This window comes from Salvelinus namaycush, chromosome 5 (assembly GCF_016432855.1).
Source record: "Salvelinus namaycush isolate Seneca chromosome 5, SaNama_1.0, whole genome shotgun sequence".
NCBI lineage: Eukaryota > Metazoa > Chordata > Actinopteri > Salmoniformes > Salmonidae > Salvelinus > Salvelinus namaycush.
In genome coordinates, this window is record NC_052311.1 from 55,465,579 (window position 1) to 55,483,763 (window position 18,185).

General features: G+C 45.3%; 1 protein-coding gene across 13 annotated transcripts in view; it reads left to right on the top strand.

Annotated features, from left to right (window-relative positions):
- The window catches only part of LOC120048511 (E3 ubiquitin-protein ligase UBR5), a 46,866-nt gene that overhangs the window by 13,565 nt on the left and 15,116 nt on the right, over nucleotides 1-18,185 (top strand). For 8 of the 13 annotated variants that reach the window (XM_038994551.1, XM_038994559.1, XM_038994554.1 and 5 more), the window contains 30 exons: nucleotides 2,242-2,507; nucleotides 2,853-2,970; nucleotides 3,149-3,333; nucleotides 3,572-3,681; nucleotides 4,076-4,188; nucleotides 4,500-4,661; nucleotides 4,872-4,983; nucleotides 5,122-5,276; nucleotides 5,420-5,617; nucleotides 5,941-6,151; nucleotides 6,446-6,572; nucleotides 6,891-7,138; nucleotides 7,315-7,438; nucleotides 7,708-7,805; nucleotides 8,033-8,190; nucleotides 8,339-8,430; nucleotides 8,567-8,713; nucleotides 8,871-8,989; nucleotides 9,141-9,267; nucleotides 9,551-9,689; nucleotides 10,015-10,175; nucleotides 10,400-10,639; nucleotides 10,846-10,969; nucleotides 11,181-11,292; nucleotides 11,420-11,551; nucleotides 12,882-13,139; nucleotides 13,352-13,620; nucleotides 14,061-14,272; nucleotides 14,422-14,655; nucleotides 14,885-14,958. In XM_038994551.1, the coding sequence (XP_038850479.1) occupies nucleotides 2,242-2,507; nucleotides 2,853-2,970; nucleotides 3,149-3,333; nucleotides 3,572-3,681; nucleotides 4,076-4,188; nucleotides 4,500-4,661; nucleotides 4,872-4,983; nucleotides 5,122-5,276; nucleotides 5,420-5,617; nucleotides 5,941-6,151; nucleotides 6,446-6,572; nucleotides 6,891-7,138; nucleotides 7,315-7,438; nucleotides 7,708-7,805; nucleotides 8,033-8,190; nucleotides 8,339-8,430; nucleotides 8,567-8,713; nucleotides 8,871-8,989; nucleotides 9,141-9,267; nucleotides 9,551-9,689; nucleotides 10,015-10,175; nucleotides 10,400-10,639; nucleotides 10,846-10,969; nucleotides 11,181-11,292; nucleotides 11,420-11,551; nucleotides 12,882-13,139; nucleotides 13,352-13,620; nucleotides 14,061-14,272; nucleotides 14,422-14,655; nucleotides 14,885-14,958 (4,825 nt within the window). The remainder of the gene's footprint in view (nucleotides 1-2,241; nucleotides 2,508-2,852; nucleotides 2,971-3,148; nucleotides 3,334-3,571; nucleotides 3,682-4,075; nucleotides 4,189-4,499; nucleotides 4,662-4,871; nucleotides 4,984-5,121; nucleotides 5,277-5,419; nucleotides 5,618-5,940; nucleotides 6,152-6,445; nucleotides 6,573-6,890; nucleotides 7,139-7,314; nucleotides 7,439-7,707; nucleotides 7,806-8,032; nucleotides 8,191-8,338; nucleotides 8,431-8,566; nucleotides 8,714-8,870; nucleotides 8,990-9,140; nucleotides 9,268-9,550; nucleotides 9,690-10,014; nucleotides 10,176-10,399; nucleotides 10,640-10,845; nucleotides 10,970-11,180; nucleotides 11,293-11,419; nucleotides 11,552-12,881; nucleotides 13,140-13,351; nucleotides 13,621-14,060; nucleotides 14,273-14,421; nucleotides 14,656-14,884; nucleotides 14,959-18,185) is intronic. The other 5 variants (XM_038994555.1, XM_038994563.1, XM_038994564.1 and 2 more) reach the window with 3 other exon arrangements.

The following is an 18,185-nucleotide window of genomic DNA, read 5'->3' on the forward strand; positions in this document are numbered from 1 at the left end:
AATAGTATCTGTAAAGTTCGTAGAAACATGTCAAACGTTTTTTGTAATCAATCCTCAGGTTGTTTTTAACATAAATAATCGATAATATTTCACCCGGATGGTAAACTATTCAATACAAGACAGAAAGAAAATGTTGAGCTACCACTTTCGTGCGCATGAACTAATCAAAGGACATCTGGCAGTCCACTGACGCGATTTGATAAATCTCGCTAGTTTTTCAGAATAACAGCTTGAAACTATGTCTAAAGACTGTTCACACCCTGTGGAAGACATAGGAAAAGGAATCTGGTTGATATCCCTTTTAAATGGAGGAAAGGCAGGCAATGGAACAGGGATTTTTCAAAATAAGAGGCACCTCCGGGTTGGATTTCTTCAGGTTTTCGCCTGCAAAATCAGTTCTGTTATACTCAGACAATATTTTGACAGTTTTGGAAACTTTAGAGTGTTTTCTATCCTAATCTGTCAATTATATGCATATTCTAGCATCTGGACCTGAGAAATAGGCAGCTTACATTGGGAACATTATTTTTCCAAACATAAAAATACTGCCCTCTAGCTTCAAGAGGTTAAAGTCGGAAGTTTACATACACTTAGGTTGGAGTCATTAACACTTGTTTTTCAACCACTCCACACATTTCTTGTTAACAAACTATAGTTTTGGCAAGTCGGTTAAGACATCTACTTTGTTCATGACACAAGTCATTTTTCCAACAATTGTTTACAGACAGACACTATCACAATTCCAGTGGGTAGGAAGTTTACATACACTAAGTTGACTCTGCCTTTAAACAGCTTGGAAAATTCCAGAAAATGATGTCATGGCTTTAGAAGCTTCTTATATGCTAATTGACATAATTTGAGTCAATTGGAGGTGTACCTGTGGATGTATTTCAAAGCTTACCTTCAAACTCAGTGCCTCTGATTGACATCATGGGAAAATCAAAAGAAATCAGCCAAGACCTCTTGTAGAAAAATTGTAGACCTCCACAAGTCTGGTTCATCCTTGGGAGCAATTTCCAAACACCTGAAGGTACCACGTTCATCTGTGCAAACAATAGCACGCAAGTATAAACACCATGGGACCACGCAGCCGTCATACCGCTCAGGAAGGAGACACGTTCCATCTCCTAGAGAAGAACGTACTTTGGTGCAAAAAGTGCAAATCAATCCCAGAACAACAGCAAAGGGCCTTGTGAAGATGCTGTAGGACACAGGTACAAAGTATCTATATCCACAGTAAAACGAGTCCTATATCGACATAATCTGAAAGGCAGCTCAGCAAGAAAGAAGCCACTGCTCCAAAACCGCCATTAAAAAAGCCAGACTGCGGTTTGCAACTGCACATGGGGACAAAGATTGTACTTTTTTGGAGAAATGTCCTCTGGTCTGATGAAACAAAAATAGAACTGTTTGGCCATAATGACCATAGTTATGTTTGGAGGAAAAAGGAGGTGGCTTGCAAGCCAAAACACCATCCCAACCGTGAAGCAAGGGGGTGGCACTATCATGTTGAGGGGGTGCTTTGCTGCAGGAGGGACAGGTGCACTTCACAAAATAGATGGCATCATGAGGAGGGGAAATTATGTTGATATATTGAAGCAACATCTCAAGACATCAGTCAGGAACTTAAAGCTTGGTCGCAAATGGGTATTTCAAATGGACAATGACCCCAAGCATACTTCCAAAGTTGTGGCAAAATGGCTTAAGGACAACAAAGTCAAGGTATTGGAGTGGCCATCACAAAGCCCTGACCTCAATCCTATAGACCATTTGTGGGCAGAACTGAAAAATCGTGTTTGAGCAAGGAGGCCTACAAACCTGACTTAGTTACACCAGCTCTGTCAGGAGGAATGGGCCAAAATTCACCCAACTTATTGTGGGAAGCTTTAGAAGGCTACCTGAAACGTTTGACCCAAGTTAAACAATTTAAAGGCAATCAAATACTAATTGAGTGTATGTAAACTTCTGACCCACTTGGAATGTGATGAAAGAAATAAAAGCTGAAATAAATAATTCTCTACTATTATTCTGACATTTCACATTCTTAAAATAAAGTGGTGATCCTAACTGACCTAAGACAGGGAATTTTTAATTAGATTAAATGTCAGGAATTGTGAAGAACTGAGTTTAAATGTATTTGGGTAAGGTATATGTGAACTTCTGACTTCAACTGTGTGTGTGTATATATATATATATGTATATGTGTATATATATATATTCTAAATCAACTCTTCCAATCAGAACCCTTCTATCCGCCACCCCCGGGTGTCCTTCCTGGGCCTGACCAATGAGAAGATCACCCTGCTGTCTGCTAACAGCATCAGAGCCACCGTGGCCACGGAAACAAATAAGGTGGCGACCTGGATGGATGACACCCTGAGCAGCGTGGCGTCCAAGCTGGAGCACAGTGCCCAGGCCTACCCTGAGCTGCAGGGGGAGCGCGTTGTGTCTTTGCACTGCTGTGCCCTCTACACATGCGCCCAGTTGGAGAGCAGCCTGTACTGGTGGTGAGTTACAGCAGTTAATCCTCTCCTCTCGGACAGTGGCACACCTGGGTTCAAATGGTATTTGTTTTTCTTGAAATAGTTTGTGCATTTTGATTGAGCTTTCCTGAAGTGCCAGATTGGCTGGATTTGCACTGGGATTGTGCCAAGCAAGCTCAATCAAGTGCAGCTAAAGTATTAGAAAAATAACAATTACTGGTTGAACTCAGGCAGTGGCTGGCCAGAGGCCCTCGCTCTACTCAAATGTCCAGTGCAAATGTGGAACTCGGTCCTTGAGAGATATATGCGTACAAGAAGGTTAAGCTGGATGTTAGTGGTTTATGTTTTGAAATGTTTGTGTTTCCTCAGGGGTGTTGTGCCTTTTAGTCAACGGAAAAAGATGCTTGAAAAGGCTAGAGCCAAGAACAAGAAGCCAAAGTCGAGTGCCGGCATCTCCTCAATACCCAACATCACCGTGGGAACGCAGGTGACAAAACATAACATAAAAACATAAAACCAAGACTGTGGGAGCATTAGAACCCTGTGTATAAATGTTCCTTCATCCTGAAATGTTTTTGTTCTCTGCACCTGTGAATCCGGTTGGATGTCTGTTGCGTACACTGCTTTTGAACGAATGTGAACAGGTGTTTGTGTCCTCTCTCCAGGTGTGCCTGAGGAATAACCCCCTCTACCACGCCGGTGCCGTTGCCTTTTCTGTCAACGCTGGGATCCCCAAGGTGGGACTGCTCCTCGAGTCTGTCTGGAACATGAACGACAGCTGCAGGTTCCAGCTGCGATCACCAGAGAGCCTCAAGAACATGGACAAGACCACCAAGACACAGGAGATCAAGTGAGTTAGCTTCCATTTCAGAGAGCAGCTGGTCTCAATTCGCTCCCTGCCCCTTTCCTTTTGCCCTAACCCTTCTATGTTTGCAGATTTGCAAATATCAAAGGGTTAGGCCCAACGGGAAGGGCTAGGGAGTGAATTGGGTCCAGCTGTTCCCTTTTTTAAGCCACTACAAATGTAAATCAATGGCCCTCGTCTCCAACACTCATGATGAACTCAGTCCTACCCATTCTCTCCTTAGAACGGAGAGCAAGCCGGAGTTGGTAAAGACTGAGATGGGGCCCCCTCCTTCCCCGGCCTCCACCTGCAGTGACACCTCCTCCATCGCTAGCAGTGCCTCGCTGCCCTACAGTATGTCACATTACTAGCTACTATACTAACCTCTGTCTTGCTCTAATATTGTCATGACTCAATTGCCTTTGAAATGGATGGTGTGGCAATTGCAGGTCTCTTTTTTTAATTTTTAAGATTTATATATAAACAAACAGACAAACTTTAAAAAAATGTCTCTAGTTGTGTCTGATAATGAAATCTGCCATATCGGCTTATGAGACCTGGGTTAAATACTTTTTTAGCTTGCCTGGTACAATGGAACCCCAATAGATTAGTGCTAAAATTGCAAACGCTGCCCATCTTGCACAGCGGACAAGCTAAATCAAGCACACCTCAAGTATTTTACTTGTTTGTTAACCCAGGTCTGGTCTGCTGTTGTATAAATATCCTAACGTGTCGTCTGCCCTTACAGAACGAAGACGCTCGACCCCGGCTCCCAAAGAGGAGGAGAAGGTGAACGAGGAGCAGTGGCCTCTTCGGGAAGTGGTGTTTGTGGAGGATGTTAAAAACGTCCCTGTGGGAAAGGTGGGTGTGGCTACAGGAAGGGACCAGACCCTAACACTCTCTGGCAGGCTGGGGGATAGACGCCATTGTTTTGTTTTTATTAACACTGTAAAATATTTAGTTATCACATTTTATAGTTATTTCTTGAACCTTCTAGTCTATATTTTTCAGAGTAATTTAATATTTCTGTTTTCATTACATTTAAAGAAATGCCTAAGAGCAGAACTCAAAGCCGTAGTTTCATGTTTTGTATCCTGTGTATTGTCTGTTCGTTGTTATTTTGGTGTCTTCACGACGGCCCTATTTGCAACAGCTCCGTCTTTTAACTTCAGGTGCTGAAAGTGGACGGCGCGTATGTAGCTGTGAAGTTTCCAGGGACGTCAAGCAGCGTGAGCACACAGCCGAGTCTACCTAGTGCTCCAGCTCCCATCACTGACTCTGACCCCTCCTCACTGCTGCAGGACTGTAGGCTGCTCAGAATAGACGAGTTACAGGTACGACTACTGGACGCTCACTTACACTCACATACTTATAACATTATAGTGTAGTTATTATTCCTCCCATACAAATGTGTTATTTCAGTGATGGTTTAATGTTTATGCAATTATTTAATGAATCTAAGCACAAGTTTACAATAAAAGTATCTGTCATTGTAGTGTTACATCTGTTGTCTAAAAACTGGTGCCCTCTCTTTTAATCAACAGGTGGTGAAAACTGGTGGAACTCCTAAAGTTCCAGATTGCTTCCAGCGTACACCTAAAAAACTCTGCATCCCAGAGAAGGCTGAGATTCTGGCTGTGAATGTTGACTCCAAAGGTAAGACATCTGCATAACAATACAATGTAGTAATTCATGTTGGTGCCGAATGCCGATAATGTACTACTGGGTGTTTAAGTGTGGATATTAATGAATTCTATGTGTATTTCTGTCTTGCTGTGTTATCTGCCCCTTCAGGAGTTCACGCAGTGCTGAAGACTGGTAACTGGGTGAGGTACTGTATCTTTGACCTGGCCACAGGCAAAGCAGAGCAGGAGAATAACTTCCCCACCAGTAACCTGGCCTTCCTGGGGCAGAGTGAGCGCAATGTAGCAATCTTCACCGCAGGACAGGTCAGCACTTCTCCAGTACTCAATACAACCTTTTCTAATATAGCCATGCTTCATGTATTGCGGAAAGGTTGTGTAGGCAATTGCATATCCAACAATTTCCCCATTTTCTAAGCACATTTTGATTTTCATCATTTTATTTCCAGGACTCTCCAGTCATCCTTCGGGATGGAAACGGCACAATTTACCCAATGGCCAAAGACTGTATGGGCGGGATCCGAGACCCTGAGTGGTTGGACCTGCCGCCCATCGCCAGCCTGGGCATGGGGGTACACTCCTTGGCCAACCTCCCCACCAACTCAACCATCAAGAAGAAAGCTGCTATTATCATATTAGCTGTGGAGGTTAGCAAAATGATTTATATGTCAATGGGGATTATTTAGTTGATGGTCAATTTGTTACTGGGAGGATCATAACTTTCACAGGTTTCCCTAGATTGAGCTTACTTCTAGACAAAAACATGCTCAATATAGGATCTACGTTGAAAGTGTTTTTTAGCCAAGTAAAATACTGTTTTTAATCCAAGAAAATGTCCCTTATTGTGTTCTTTTGATGACTAAATGCTTTTGTATTTTGCATGTTTTTATTCCCGCTGTAAAGTGTATTGATACGCTGTGCTGATGCTGTGCTGATGCGCTTTAAATAACATTGTTCAACTTGTTTCTAGAAGCAGACGTTGATGCAGCACGTGCTGCGTTGTGACTTTGAGGCCTGTCGTCAGTACCTGGTCAACCTGGAGCAGGCTGTTCTACTGGAGCAGAGTCCCCACGTCCTCCACTCCTTCCTGGGCCACCGCTGCGACGGCAACCGCAACATCCTCCACGCCTGCGTCTCCGTCTGCTTCCCCGTCAGCAACAAGGAGACCAAGGAGGAGGAAGGTAAACCACGGCCTGAGTGCTGGGTGGTGTATACAGCGAGATGAAACCTTGCAAAGTCAAACAAATGGAGTTCTACCTGAAAGACAATCATATCTGTTCTACACAATATATTCCAATCTGAACGTTCTGTGAGGTTAACCCAGCGTCAAGACTCCTAAAGTCTCAAGACGCAGTGTCAGTTTTGAGCCATCCTCTGTTATCTTTCCCGTCTCCTGTTTGACTTCCATTATTTCACCATTCTCCGTCTCCCTGTGTCTGTATATGTGTGGTAACTGTTGGGCTGGTGTTTTCCAGAAGCTGAACGGTCTGAGAGGAATACGTTTGCAGAGAGACTGTCAGCAGTGGAGGCCATCGCCAATGCAATCTCCGTGGTGTCTAGCAACAGCTCTGGGAACAGGACCGGCTCTTCTAGCAGCAGAGGGTAACTAACTTATACAAATCTAAGTGTACTGTTTTTAAGTTGACTATTTTATTTCAGGGTACATGTTCATGATGAAAAACACTAAAGAACTGGATTATACTAACTGATTGTTCCATAATGCACAATAAGTGAAATAATATTACTGAGCCTATTGGCTTTTTTTCCAATGAGAAAATCTGTCAGAATTCCTGTCAGGATGCCATTTAAGACACTTGAGACCAAGAACACTATCTTGGTGCCCATTTATGTCTACATGTCAGTCCCATTGTGTCTTTCCACCACTCATGTAACCTGTTAAGTGTGTTCTGTCTGGTGCAGGCTGCGTCTGAGGGAGATGATGAGGCGCTCTCTGAGAGCAGCGGGGCTTGGCCGTCACGAGTCTGGCCCCTCCTCCAGCGACCACCAGGACCCCGTGTCCCCACCCATCGCCCCTCCCAGCTGGGTGCCTGACCCCCCTCCCATGGACCCAGACGGTGACATAGACTTCATCCTGGCCCCTGCAGTGGGATCTCTCACCACAGCCTCAACAGGGACCAGCCAGGGCCCCAGCACCTCCACTATACCAGGTCAGATAACTATTTAGATACAACCACACCTAGCTAGCTACTCCACCACTATACCAGGTCAAATACCTAGCCTGTGTGGTACCAAATGTCACCCAATTCTCTGTTTAGAACACCTCCCGCACTCTCCCCAATGTCTCTAATGACCTGCTCCATCCCTGTTTCTCCTGCTGCCCCAGGCCCCTCCTCCGAGCCTTCGGTGGTGGAGTCTAAAGACCGCAAGGCCAACGCCCACCTCATCCTCAAACTGATGTGTGACAGCATGGTTCTCAGGCCACACCTCCGCGAGCTGCTCTCCGCCAAGTAAAGACTCATTGTTTTTTTCTCTCCTTAAAAACGGAAGGAGCATTCCAGTCTTGTTTTGTTTATGATAGAGGCAGGTGTGATTTGAAGGAGATTTGGATGAGATTGAGAGAAGGCCAGTGGGTCTGGGCAAGCCTTTTTAATTTTATAACACAGTAATGCCTTGTTTCATTAAAATACTGAACTAAACTATTGCTCTCAAGCTCAAAAGATGCTTTCTCTTGTTTGTCCCCCCTCCCCCATTTCTGTTGCTAAACTGTGTTTGACAGGGATGCCCGTGGAATGACCCCGTTCATGCTGGCAGTCAGCGGGAGAGCTTACCCAGCTGCCATTACTGTTCTGGAGGCTGCGCAGAAAATGGCCAAGGGTACGTCACTCACTACACTGTTCATGCCTTTAGTTGAGAAAGAGACTTTGGCAGCACTACTAATGGATATAAACGCTGACATGTTGATGTAATGCCATCTGAAGTCATTAATTTATACATTAAGTGATTTATATATGTGCTGTGTTTTAAGGAGAGCAGAATAAAAAACTGGGGAGATACTACCAAAATCCAGATTTTAATATTCTGTTGCAAAACCTGTTGTGTAGTGGGAGACCCCGGCATGACTGAGAAGGTGGATGCAGACTCTGTGTTCATGGAGATGATTTGTCCCTCGGGGACCAACCCTGACGACTCTCCTCTCTACGTCCTCTGCTGCAACGACACCTGCAGCTTCACCTGGACAGGAGCTGAACACATCAACCAGGTGAGGGGGACACACATACACACACACACCAGGTGGGTCACTTGGGAGGACAATGCAACACGCACAACAAATGAGTCAGCCGTTCAGACTGGTTTGCCTTTTCACAGATGGGAATCTTTGCTGACCATTTACTCTCTCTCCCATCTAGGATATCTTTGAGTGCCGGACCTGCGGCCTGTTGGAGTCTCTCTGCTGCTGCACTGAGTGCGCCAGGGTGTGTCACAAAGGACACGACTGCAAGTATGTACTTCACTCTCCTTCCTGGTGTTAGTGGATTTTATTACTTACATCCTGGTTTTATACTGTTGTAATGCATCACTGAATCTGATACAGGTGATTTGCACCAGGCCTTTAATGTTAATGTCTTTCTCCTCAGACTCAAGAGGACCTCTCCCACTGCGTACTGTGACTGCTGGGAGAAGTGTAAGTGTAAGACGCTGATCGCTGGACAGAAAGCTGCTCGCCTGGACCTGTTGTACAGACTGCTCACCACCACTAACCTGGTCACCAGTCCAAACAGCCGGTAAACACACACCGACTGACTGTAGGCTGTATTTTGTGTTTATTGTTAACACGTATTGTTTTTAAGTACAATGTTGGTTCTCTTCATTCAATCTGTAAGGTGTTTTTTCGGGGGCTTTAGTAACGTGTTTTTCCTTTCCTCTCTGGCTGGCAAACAGGGGGGAGCATATCCTTCTGTTCCTGGTGCAGACTGTTGCTAGGCAGAGTGTGGAGCACTGCCAGTACCGGCCCCCTCGCATCAGAGAGGACAGGAACCGCAAGGCTGCCAATGCTGAAGGTGGGTGGAGGTTTACTACTGTTGTCAGGCCTGGTTTCACTTCAAGCAACACTGAAAGTGTAGCATGATGGCTCAATGTTTATTTTCATTCGCATCAATTCTCTATTCTAAGAGACAATTCTAATGGTTTGTTGTCCTCCATGTGTGTCAGACTCTGACATGCCGGACCATGACCTGGAACCTCCACGCTTCGCCCAGCTGGCCCTGGAGAGGGTGCTGCAGGACTGGAATGCTCTCAAGTCCATGATAATGTTTGGATCCCAGGAGAATAAAGACCCGTGAGTTCTCTAGCCCTGCCTGCCTTGACCAGCTCAGTGTCACCTCTCAAACCTCCTCCAACCTCTTTCTTTTTATCCCGCCATCCCTCCAACCTTTGTGTACATCCCTCCAATTTGTGTCCAATTTATACTTCCATTACCTTAACTATTTTAGACAGCTGAAGCAAGCATGCACATTTTCTTCAGAAAATGTACCATATCGGATGACCAGCTGTTTTACCGGTTACGAGTCCTCTTAGCAGTGTCACATTTATAACTCTGGCTTCCTGGTTGTGTGTTCTAGGTTGAGTGCCAGCAGCCGTATCGCCCATCTCCTTCCAGAGGAGCAGGTGTACCTGAACCAGCAGAGTGGCACCATCCGCCTGGACTGCTTCACACACTGCCTCATTGTCAAGTGTGCCCCTGACATTACAGTAAGTCGGGTCAGTCTATCCCCCCCTTAAATTACTCAGCGCTTCTGGAGTCAGTCAACCACAGTTGTAACACCTACAGGACGCACCTCCCATCTTCTGTTGCAAGTCTTCTCTCTGGGTCGGATTCTCACACAGATTAAGCCTAGTCCTGGACTCCACCTATTTCATTGGAGAATTTAATTTGGGTCAGAGAAACTTGCCCAGAGGGTACACCATCTATCTATGTGGCAAGTGCAACATTATCCCTCTAGGTGTTCTAACGATGTGGAGTCAACCTTGAAGGTGGTCCGTGTGTGTTAGTTAACCATCTCTGAATCTTCTCTGTCTCCTGTAGTTTATTGACACACTGCTGGGGACCTTGGTGAAGGAGCTGCAGAACAAGTACACTCCTGGCCGGAGAGAGGAGGCCATCGTCGTCACCAGGAGGTTCCTGCGCTCCGTGGCCAGGGTGTTTGTCATCCTCAGCGTCGAGATGGCTTCGTCCAAAAAGAAAAAGTATGAGTGCCAAATCTAGATTGAGCTCCATTTTCCTGTTGTACAGGGCTAGTCCTTTAGTTTAGGTGGTTTTAAAGGACTGGACTAGTCCTTTAGTGGATTTAAACACAGATTGTATTTGTCTTGTACTCCTCCCCACTCCTAGGTGAATATATACATAGCAGCAAGGACTGATTTGATACTTCCAGTTTACATCTAATCTCCTTTCTCGTTGTTTCTTCCAGTAACTTCATCCCCCAGCCCATTGGGAAGTGCAGGCGTGTGTTCCAGGCCCTGCTGCCCTATGCGGTGGAGGAGCTGTGCAACGTGGCGGAGTCTCTCATCGTGCCTGTGAGGATGGGCATCGCCCGGCCCACCGCCCCCTTCACCCTGGCCAGCACCAGCATCGACGCCGTGCAGGGCAGCGAGGAACTCTTCTCTGTGGAACCCTTGCCACCGAGACCCTCCCCAGACCAGTCCAGCAAGTGAGTGGTTTTACTCTGCATTCGCACAGACCGACATGCAGACCGTGTTTTCCACCCCAGCTCTGTTGATTTGGAGGTCTTTGACCTTCCTCTGGGGAAAATATATCTTGGGAAACACTTCTGCCATGTATATATTGCTTTAAAGTGGCTGGATTTAAACATTGGCATTGTTAACTCAAATGGTCTTGTTTGCCTGTATGTGTCAGTTCTAGTCAGACTGCATCGTCCTACATCATCAGGAACACCCAGCCTCGCCGCAGCAGCCAGTCCCAGCCGGTCAGAGGGAGAGACGAGGAGCAGGATGACATTGTGTCTGCTGACGTTGAAGAGGTGAAGAGTCTAACTAGAAAAGGAACATATCACTTGGGGGGGGGGGGAGCAAAGATCAAAGTTTTGGGTGTAATCAGGGTTGCTGTCAGTTTAATTGGAATTTCAATTTACTTCTGAAATTGACTGAATTAAAATGGAATTGAGCCCAACACTTGATTGTCATGTGCTTTCTCTGTACTGATTCCCAGCTGTCTACCTCTGTCTGTGGCAGGTAGAGGTTGTCGAGGGCGTTGCCGGGGAGGAGGATCACCATGAAGACCAGGAGGAACAGGGAGAGGAGAACGCTGAGGCAGAGGGACAGCATGATGAACATGATGAGGATGGTGAGAACCTAGACTGGACTCCATCTTTTTTTCTACCACTAATGTGGTAGAATAATACAATCTTTCGACAAATGATTAACAATGATGATGATGGCGGTTGAAGAGGGTGATGTCCTTTCCTCTCTAGGAAGCGACATGGAGTTGGATCTGCTGGCTGCCGCGGAGACAGAGAGTGACAGCGAGAGTAACCATAGCAACCAGGACAATGCCAGCGGTCGGAGGAGTGTTGTCACCGCAGCAACTGCTGGCTCCGAAGCAGGTATTAATAATTCACACCATTCTTTTGTTTTCACATTTTAGATTAAGTCCTTGTCATTTTAGTTGAATTGAAATCCCTGGTTAATTTTCTTCTGTGATGTGGCCACTGGCCAGCCACCCGTCTAAATGACCTCATTTAACGATCCTACATGAGTTCTAGAGACTGCTAAATGGAAATTGCTTTCTGCCTCACCACCCTCTTTAATATTCAGTTGCTGTTCAGGCTAACTAATTATTTTTCTGTCACATTATCACTAGTCTTGACTGGTTGTCACACCAGCCAGTAAAAGGGAAGAGGCCCTTTTGATACAAAAACAAAACGTTCCTTTTTAGGTCACATTGTTCTTACCACTGTTGACAACATGGCTTAAGACTGCGGACAAACTAGTCTACTACTAGGGCTTATTACTCCATGAGTATCATTACTCAATACTCAATGTTCAATGTATTTCATTTGCAGGAAGTAGAATGTCCCTGGCTTTTCAAAGTGTTGGTATGGGCTGTTTTTTACTACAATGCATAAAATGTCAGGGCTAGAGTGACATTTTTGAGGTGCACACATAGCTTCTCCTAAGGAGGTCTCACAGTATTGCCCTCCATCCTTACACATCACCATGGTTCTCATCAACTAATAATGTCTTACTCCCAAGTCTAACTGTCTTGTTGGCGTTTCCCCCTGAATAACAAACTAATCACTATATCTTTAGTCTTGCTAACTGGTGTGGGGTTCCCCCCTGGTGTTCATCTCCATTTTGCCTTTCATTCTTTGTTTGTGGTTGTAATTGCGTTTGAAATGGCAGGAAATATTTATAATTATGGTGTCTCATCCCCTCAGACACTAAGACCACTCAGAAATAAGACAAACAATAGAAATAAAAACCTATGATGGAACCAATGCCCTGGGCCCAGTTTTTCAGCGTGATCGATCTGGATTTAGCCCATCAGATTGGATTAAATGCATAGCTGGAAACAGAATGAATAAAATAAGTCCCCATTTAAAGTCAATGATTTGTCTGTTCACTAATTTCTATTTCTATGTGGTTATTCCTATCCTATAGGTGAAATCAGATAACTTTCGAAAAACTGCGCCCTGGTGTAACTGGTACTTTAGCCTAATTTGAACAACACGAAGCAGCGTTGTTTGTGCTGAGTTGAGCCTCTCAATGTTGCGTGGTAGCTAGCTAGCAGGGATGATATCTGGTCTTGTGGAACACTAACCTGCACTCCTGCTACCTGGCAAGGTGAGCAGCCGCTCAAACTCATCTCTCCTCTGTTTCCCCATCCCTCCTCTCCTCCTGTTACCCTTCCTCTTCCCATCCCTCTCCTCCAAGGTGCCAGCAGTGTCCCTGCCTTCTTTTCAGAGGACGACTCCCAGTCCAACGACTCGAGCGACTCGGACAGCAGCAGCAGCCAGAGCGACGACGTCGACCAGGAGACCTTCCTATTGGATGAGCCCTTGGAGAGGACCACCACTGCCTCGCACGTCAACAGTGCTGCCCAGGCGCCACGCTCCATGCAGTGGGCCGTACGCAACACCCCCAGCCAGAGAGCCACGGGCAGCGCCCCCTCCAGCTCCTCCACCCCCGCTGGTCAGTACTAATACTACTACAAGCACTCTCATATGGACACATCCAAGATGGACTGCATTAGGACAGTCTTGCAATGATTTAAAATGTCCTTTGTCATTCTATCGCAAGAGCTTATTGGACTGAGTCAGTGGGACGTTTTTTGGTGTCATGTTCTGCTGGGTACTATGTTGGTGAGGTCTGTCTGTGCTGACGCTCATGTCTCTGCCCGGCAGCGAGCTCCACAGGTCTGATCTACATCGACCCGTCCAACCTGCGGCGCAGCAGTGCCATCAGCACCAGCGCGGCCGCTGCGGCTGCAGCTCTGGAGGCCTCCAACTCGTCCAGCTACCTGACGTCAGCCTCCAGCTTAGCCCGGGCCTACAGCATCGTCATCAGACAGATCTCTGACCTGATGAGCCTCATCCCCAAGTACAACCACCTGGTCTACTCCCAGTACCCTGCTGCAGTTAAACTCACCTACCAGGACGCTGTCAACCTGCAGGTGACACAGACCCACATACAGATCACATTGCGGGGGTGGCAGGTAGCCTAGTGGTTAGTGCGTTGGACTAGTAACCGAAAGGTTGCAAGATCGAATCCCTGAGCTGACAATGTAAAAATCTGTTCTGCCCCTGAACAAGGCAGTTAACCCACTGTTCCTAGGCCGTCATTGAAAATAAGAATTTGTTCTTAATTAACTGACTTGCCTAGTTAAAAAAAGGTAAAATACAAATTTGCATTATGTTACCTACCAATGGTCACATGTTGGTGTCAACAAAGTGGTTCTGGAAGTATTTTATATAGTAATTATTCTGTTGGGATAAGAAGCCACAACTTTCTGAATCAAACTGATTTGATGAGATGCACATTTGGACTTTTACACTACACAAGTGTTATTGACGATCTGACTGAAACAACCTTATCTGTGTGTTAAACCACCAGAACTTTGTTGAGGAGAAGCTGATCCCTACGTGGAACTGGATGGTGTCCATCATGGACTCTACAGAGGCTCAGCTGCGTTACGGCTCGGCCCTGTCCTCAGCAGGCGACCCCGGGCACCCATCCCACCCCCTCCACGCCTCGCAGCACTCTGCCCGCAGGGAGCGCATGACTGCCCGTGAGGAAGCCAGCCTCCGCACCTTGGAGGGACGCAGGTCTGGGTAAAATAAGTGTAACCCAAAATAGGAGAATAGAACGCTTTATTTGCAATCAGCAGTGTTTCATAGGCCCCCACTAGTTTCTAATTGTTTATGGATTATATTTCAAGTCACTATCTGTGCTGACGTGTGTTTCTTCCTCCCAGACGTGCGGCCACTCTGCTGACAGTGCGTCAGGGGATGATGTCAGCGCGGGGAGACTTCCTGAACTACGCCCTGTCTCTGATGCGTTCCCATAATGACGAGCACTCTGACGTTCTGCCTGTGCTGGATGTGTGTTCTCTCAAACACGTGGCCTACGTCTTCCAGGCCCTCATCTACTGGATCAAAGCCATGAACCAGCAGACAACTCTAGACACAACACAGATGGACCGCAAGAGGTACTGACTCCCCTGGAATGGATGGACATGTTTACACTGACTCTTTCTCTGTCTTTTCTCCATTCCTCCATGGTTCCTCACCTCTGACCTTGGCTTCTTCTGCAATGCTTTTTGAGAAGGACGTGAGGAATCAAGGAAAGCCTAATTGAAGGAGCCACTGACTCACATTAGAAAATGACCCGCATGTCAAATATTCAGTGTGATTTAACTCTATTCGTTTACCACACAGGAGCCGAGAGATTCTGGAACTGGGACTGGACAATGAAGATTCTGAACATGAGAATGACGAGGACACCAATCAAAGTAAGTTAATCGAAATATGAATGATATGCTTTTATATTTGTGTGTTCTGTTTGAAGTGTTCTCATACAGTTGTCTTAACCTATTATTTTTCATCTCAGTTTGACACCAAAAAATATATAAATTCTTCACATTTCCAAACAGTACATTTTATATTTTCCAACGGGGCTATACATCTGGGTGAGGTTTTCTCACCTGAGTAGCCTCGTTTCACTGCTACTAATAGACTTAAACCATCTAGTGTTAATCGAAATAACAACACAATGTTAAATACAGGAAACCTAGTCAAATAATTAACATCCAATCACATTAACCATTACTCTCTCGCAGGAAACCTTCACTCTTGCGCAGACATTTAGAAATGAAACGGGCAATTTGAAAAATACGGCAAGTTTTCTTGAGCGAGAATAAAGACGACTTTCAAGTAGTAAGACAGACATGTATGAAATCAACATATACCATTAATAAGAAGGGGCTAGAAGCGTCTTATATGGTGAGCTACTGAGTGGCTAGGACAGGCAAGCACCATACTATTGTGGAGGACTTCATTCTTCCTGCTGCCATGGATATGGCTGGGACCATGCTGGGGGAAAAGGCCCAGAAAAACTATACAGACAATGCCTTCATCAAACACTGTTTCACGACGCATCAGTGACATGGCAGGAGATGTTTTGAAACAATTACTCCTTCGTTTACAAGCCAGTGAATCATATGCGTTACAGCTGGATGAGTCAACAGACATGGTGGGCCTGGCTCAGCTCCTGGTATTTGTCCGTTACATTTATGGGGGGTCAATTAAGGAAGACATCCTTCTGCAAACTACCGGAAACCAGGACAACATGAGAGGGTATTTTTAAGGTACTGGACAACTTTGTGACATCAAATGGACTTTGGTGGTCAAGATGTGTTGGTATCTGTACAGATGGCGCAAAAGCCATGACAGGGAGATAGTGGAGTGGTAATGCGCGGGCGAAGCAGTTGCTCCCGGCGCCACTTGGGTACACTGCAGCATCCACCGAGAGGCTCTTGCTACCAAGAGAATGCCTGACAACTTGAAATATGTTATGGACACTACAGTGAAAATGGTTAACTTTGTTAAAGCAAGGCCCCTGAACTCTCGTTTATTTTCTGCATTATGCAATGATATGGGCAGTGACCATGTCAAACTTTTACAACATACAGAAGAAGTGCGCTGGTTATCAAGGGGCAAAGTATTGACACGTTTTTTGGAATTGAGAGACAAGCTTAGTTTTATTTACTGACCATAATTTTCACTTGTCTGACCGATTGCATGAGGCCAGTCGTGTTAGAAACTCGTCATATCTGGGTGATCGGAATCTAGGATTACAGGGACTCTCCGCAACTATATTCAATGTGCGGGACAAAATTGAGGCTATGATTAAGAAGTTGGAGCTCTCTTCTGTCTGCATTAACAAGGACCACACACAGGTCTTTCATTGTATATGGTTTTTTTGTGTGCAAATGAACTCCAACTTATGGAAAATGTTGAATGTGATATAGTGGAGCACCTGAGTGAGCTGGGTTCCCAATTACGCAGGTACTTTCCCGAAACGGACGACTCAAACTGGATTCGTTGTCCCTTTAATGGCCTGCCTCCAGTCCACTTACCGATATCTGAACAAGAGAACCTCAACGAAATTACAACAAGCGATTCTGTGAAAATTGAATTTAATCAGTCACTGCCAGATATCTGAATAGGGCTGCGCTCAGAGTTTCTTTCCTTGGCAAATCGCGCTGTTAAGACACTGATGCCCTTTGCAACCATGTACCTCTGTGAGAGTGGATTCTCGGCCCTCACTAGCTTAAACTAAATACAGGCAAAGACTGTGTGTGAAATGATTTAAGACCGACCCCCTCCAATACAATCCAACATTGCAGAGTTATGAGCATCCTTTCAAGCACACCCTTCTCATTAACCTGTGGTGAGTTAGTCACAATTTTTGATGAATAAGGTTTTATATGTAAGATGGTTAAATAAAGAGCAAAAGTATTGATATTATTTGTGCCCTGGTCCTATAAGAGCTCTTTGTCACTTCCCACTAGCCGTGTTGTGACAAACTGACTCATGTTTAATCAATTTATTGTATAGTGTGTGGCAGGCTTACAATGATGGCAAAAAACAACATTTGAGAGTGCCCTGACCCTAATGCTAGAGGGGGTACGCAGCTAGAGGTTGAATGTTTGAAGGGGTACGGGACTATAAAAAGTTTGGGAACCACTGGACTAGACCATTCCAAAACTTAAAATGTGTTGCTTTTTTGCCACTTTCATGTAGGTGTGATTGTGTGTTTTGGATCATTATCTTGCTGCGTGACCCAGCTGCGCTTCAGCTCACAGACGGATGGCCTGACATTCTCCTGTAGAATTCTCTGATACAGAGCAGAATTCATGGTTCCTTCTATTAAGGCAAGTCGTCCAGGTCCTGAGGCAGCAAAGCATCCCCAAACTATCACACTAACACCACATGCTGTGCTTCCACCCTGCATCCCACTGCGGGCTTGCTTCTGAAGCTAAGCAGGGTTGGTCCTGGTCGGTCCCTGGATTGGGAGTCCAGATGCTGCTGGAAGGCCAATAGGAGGCACCATTTCCTCTGGTCTATTTTTTTTTATATATCTCAATGCCTCAAGGCAGTGATTGGGGACATTGCCCTGTGTAGGGTGCAGTCTTTCGGGTGGGATGTTAAACGGGTGTCCTGACTCTGGCCACTAAAGATCCCATGGCACTTATTGTAAGAGTCCTGGCTACATTCCCTGACTGACCCTCAGAGTTGCTGTATATATTCAGAGCCGTATCCCTGTAATGCTTAGAGAAGACCTTATGTCAAGTGTTATTTTAAGTGTTGTGGTTGTAAGTTCACTTGGCACATCTAAAGCCTTTTCTTTTGGTGTTGCTATAGGCCACCAAGTTTTAACAGTCAGTATCAAAATTAAAGGTAGACCGATTATGATTTTTCAACACCGATACCGATTATTGGAGGGCCAAAAAAAGCCGATACCGATTTAATCGGGCGATTTTTATTATTTTTGAATTTTATTTTATATATATTGTTGTAATGACAATTACAACAATACTGATTTAAAACGTATTTTAACTTAATATAATACATAAATAAAAATCTATTTAGTCTCAAATAAATAATTAAACATGTTCAATTTGGTTTAAATAATGCAAAAAAAAGTGTTGGAGAAGAAAGTAAAAGTGCAACATGT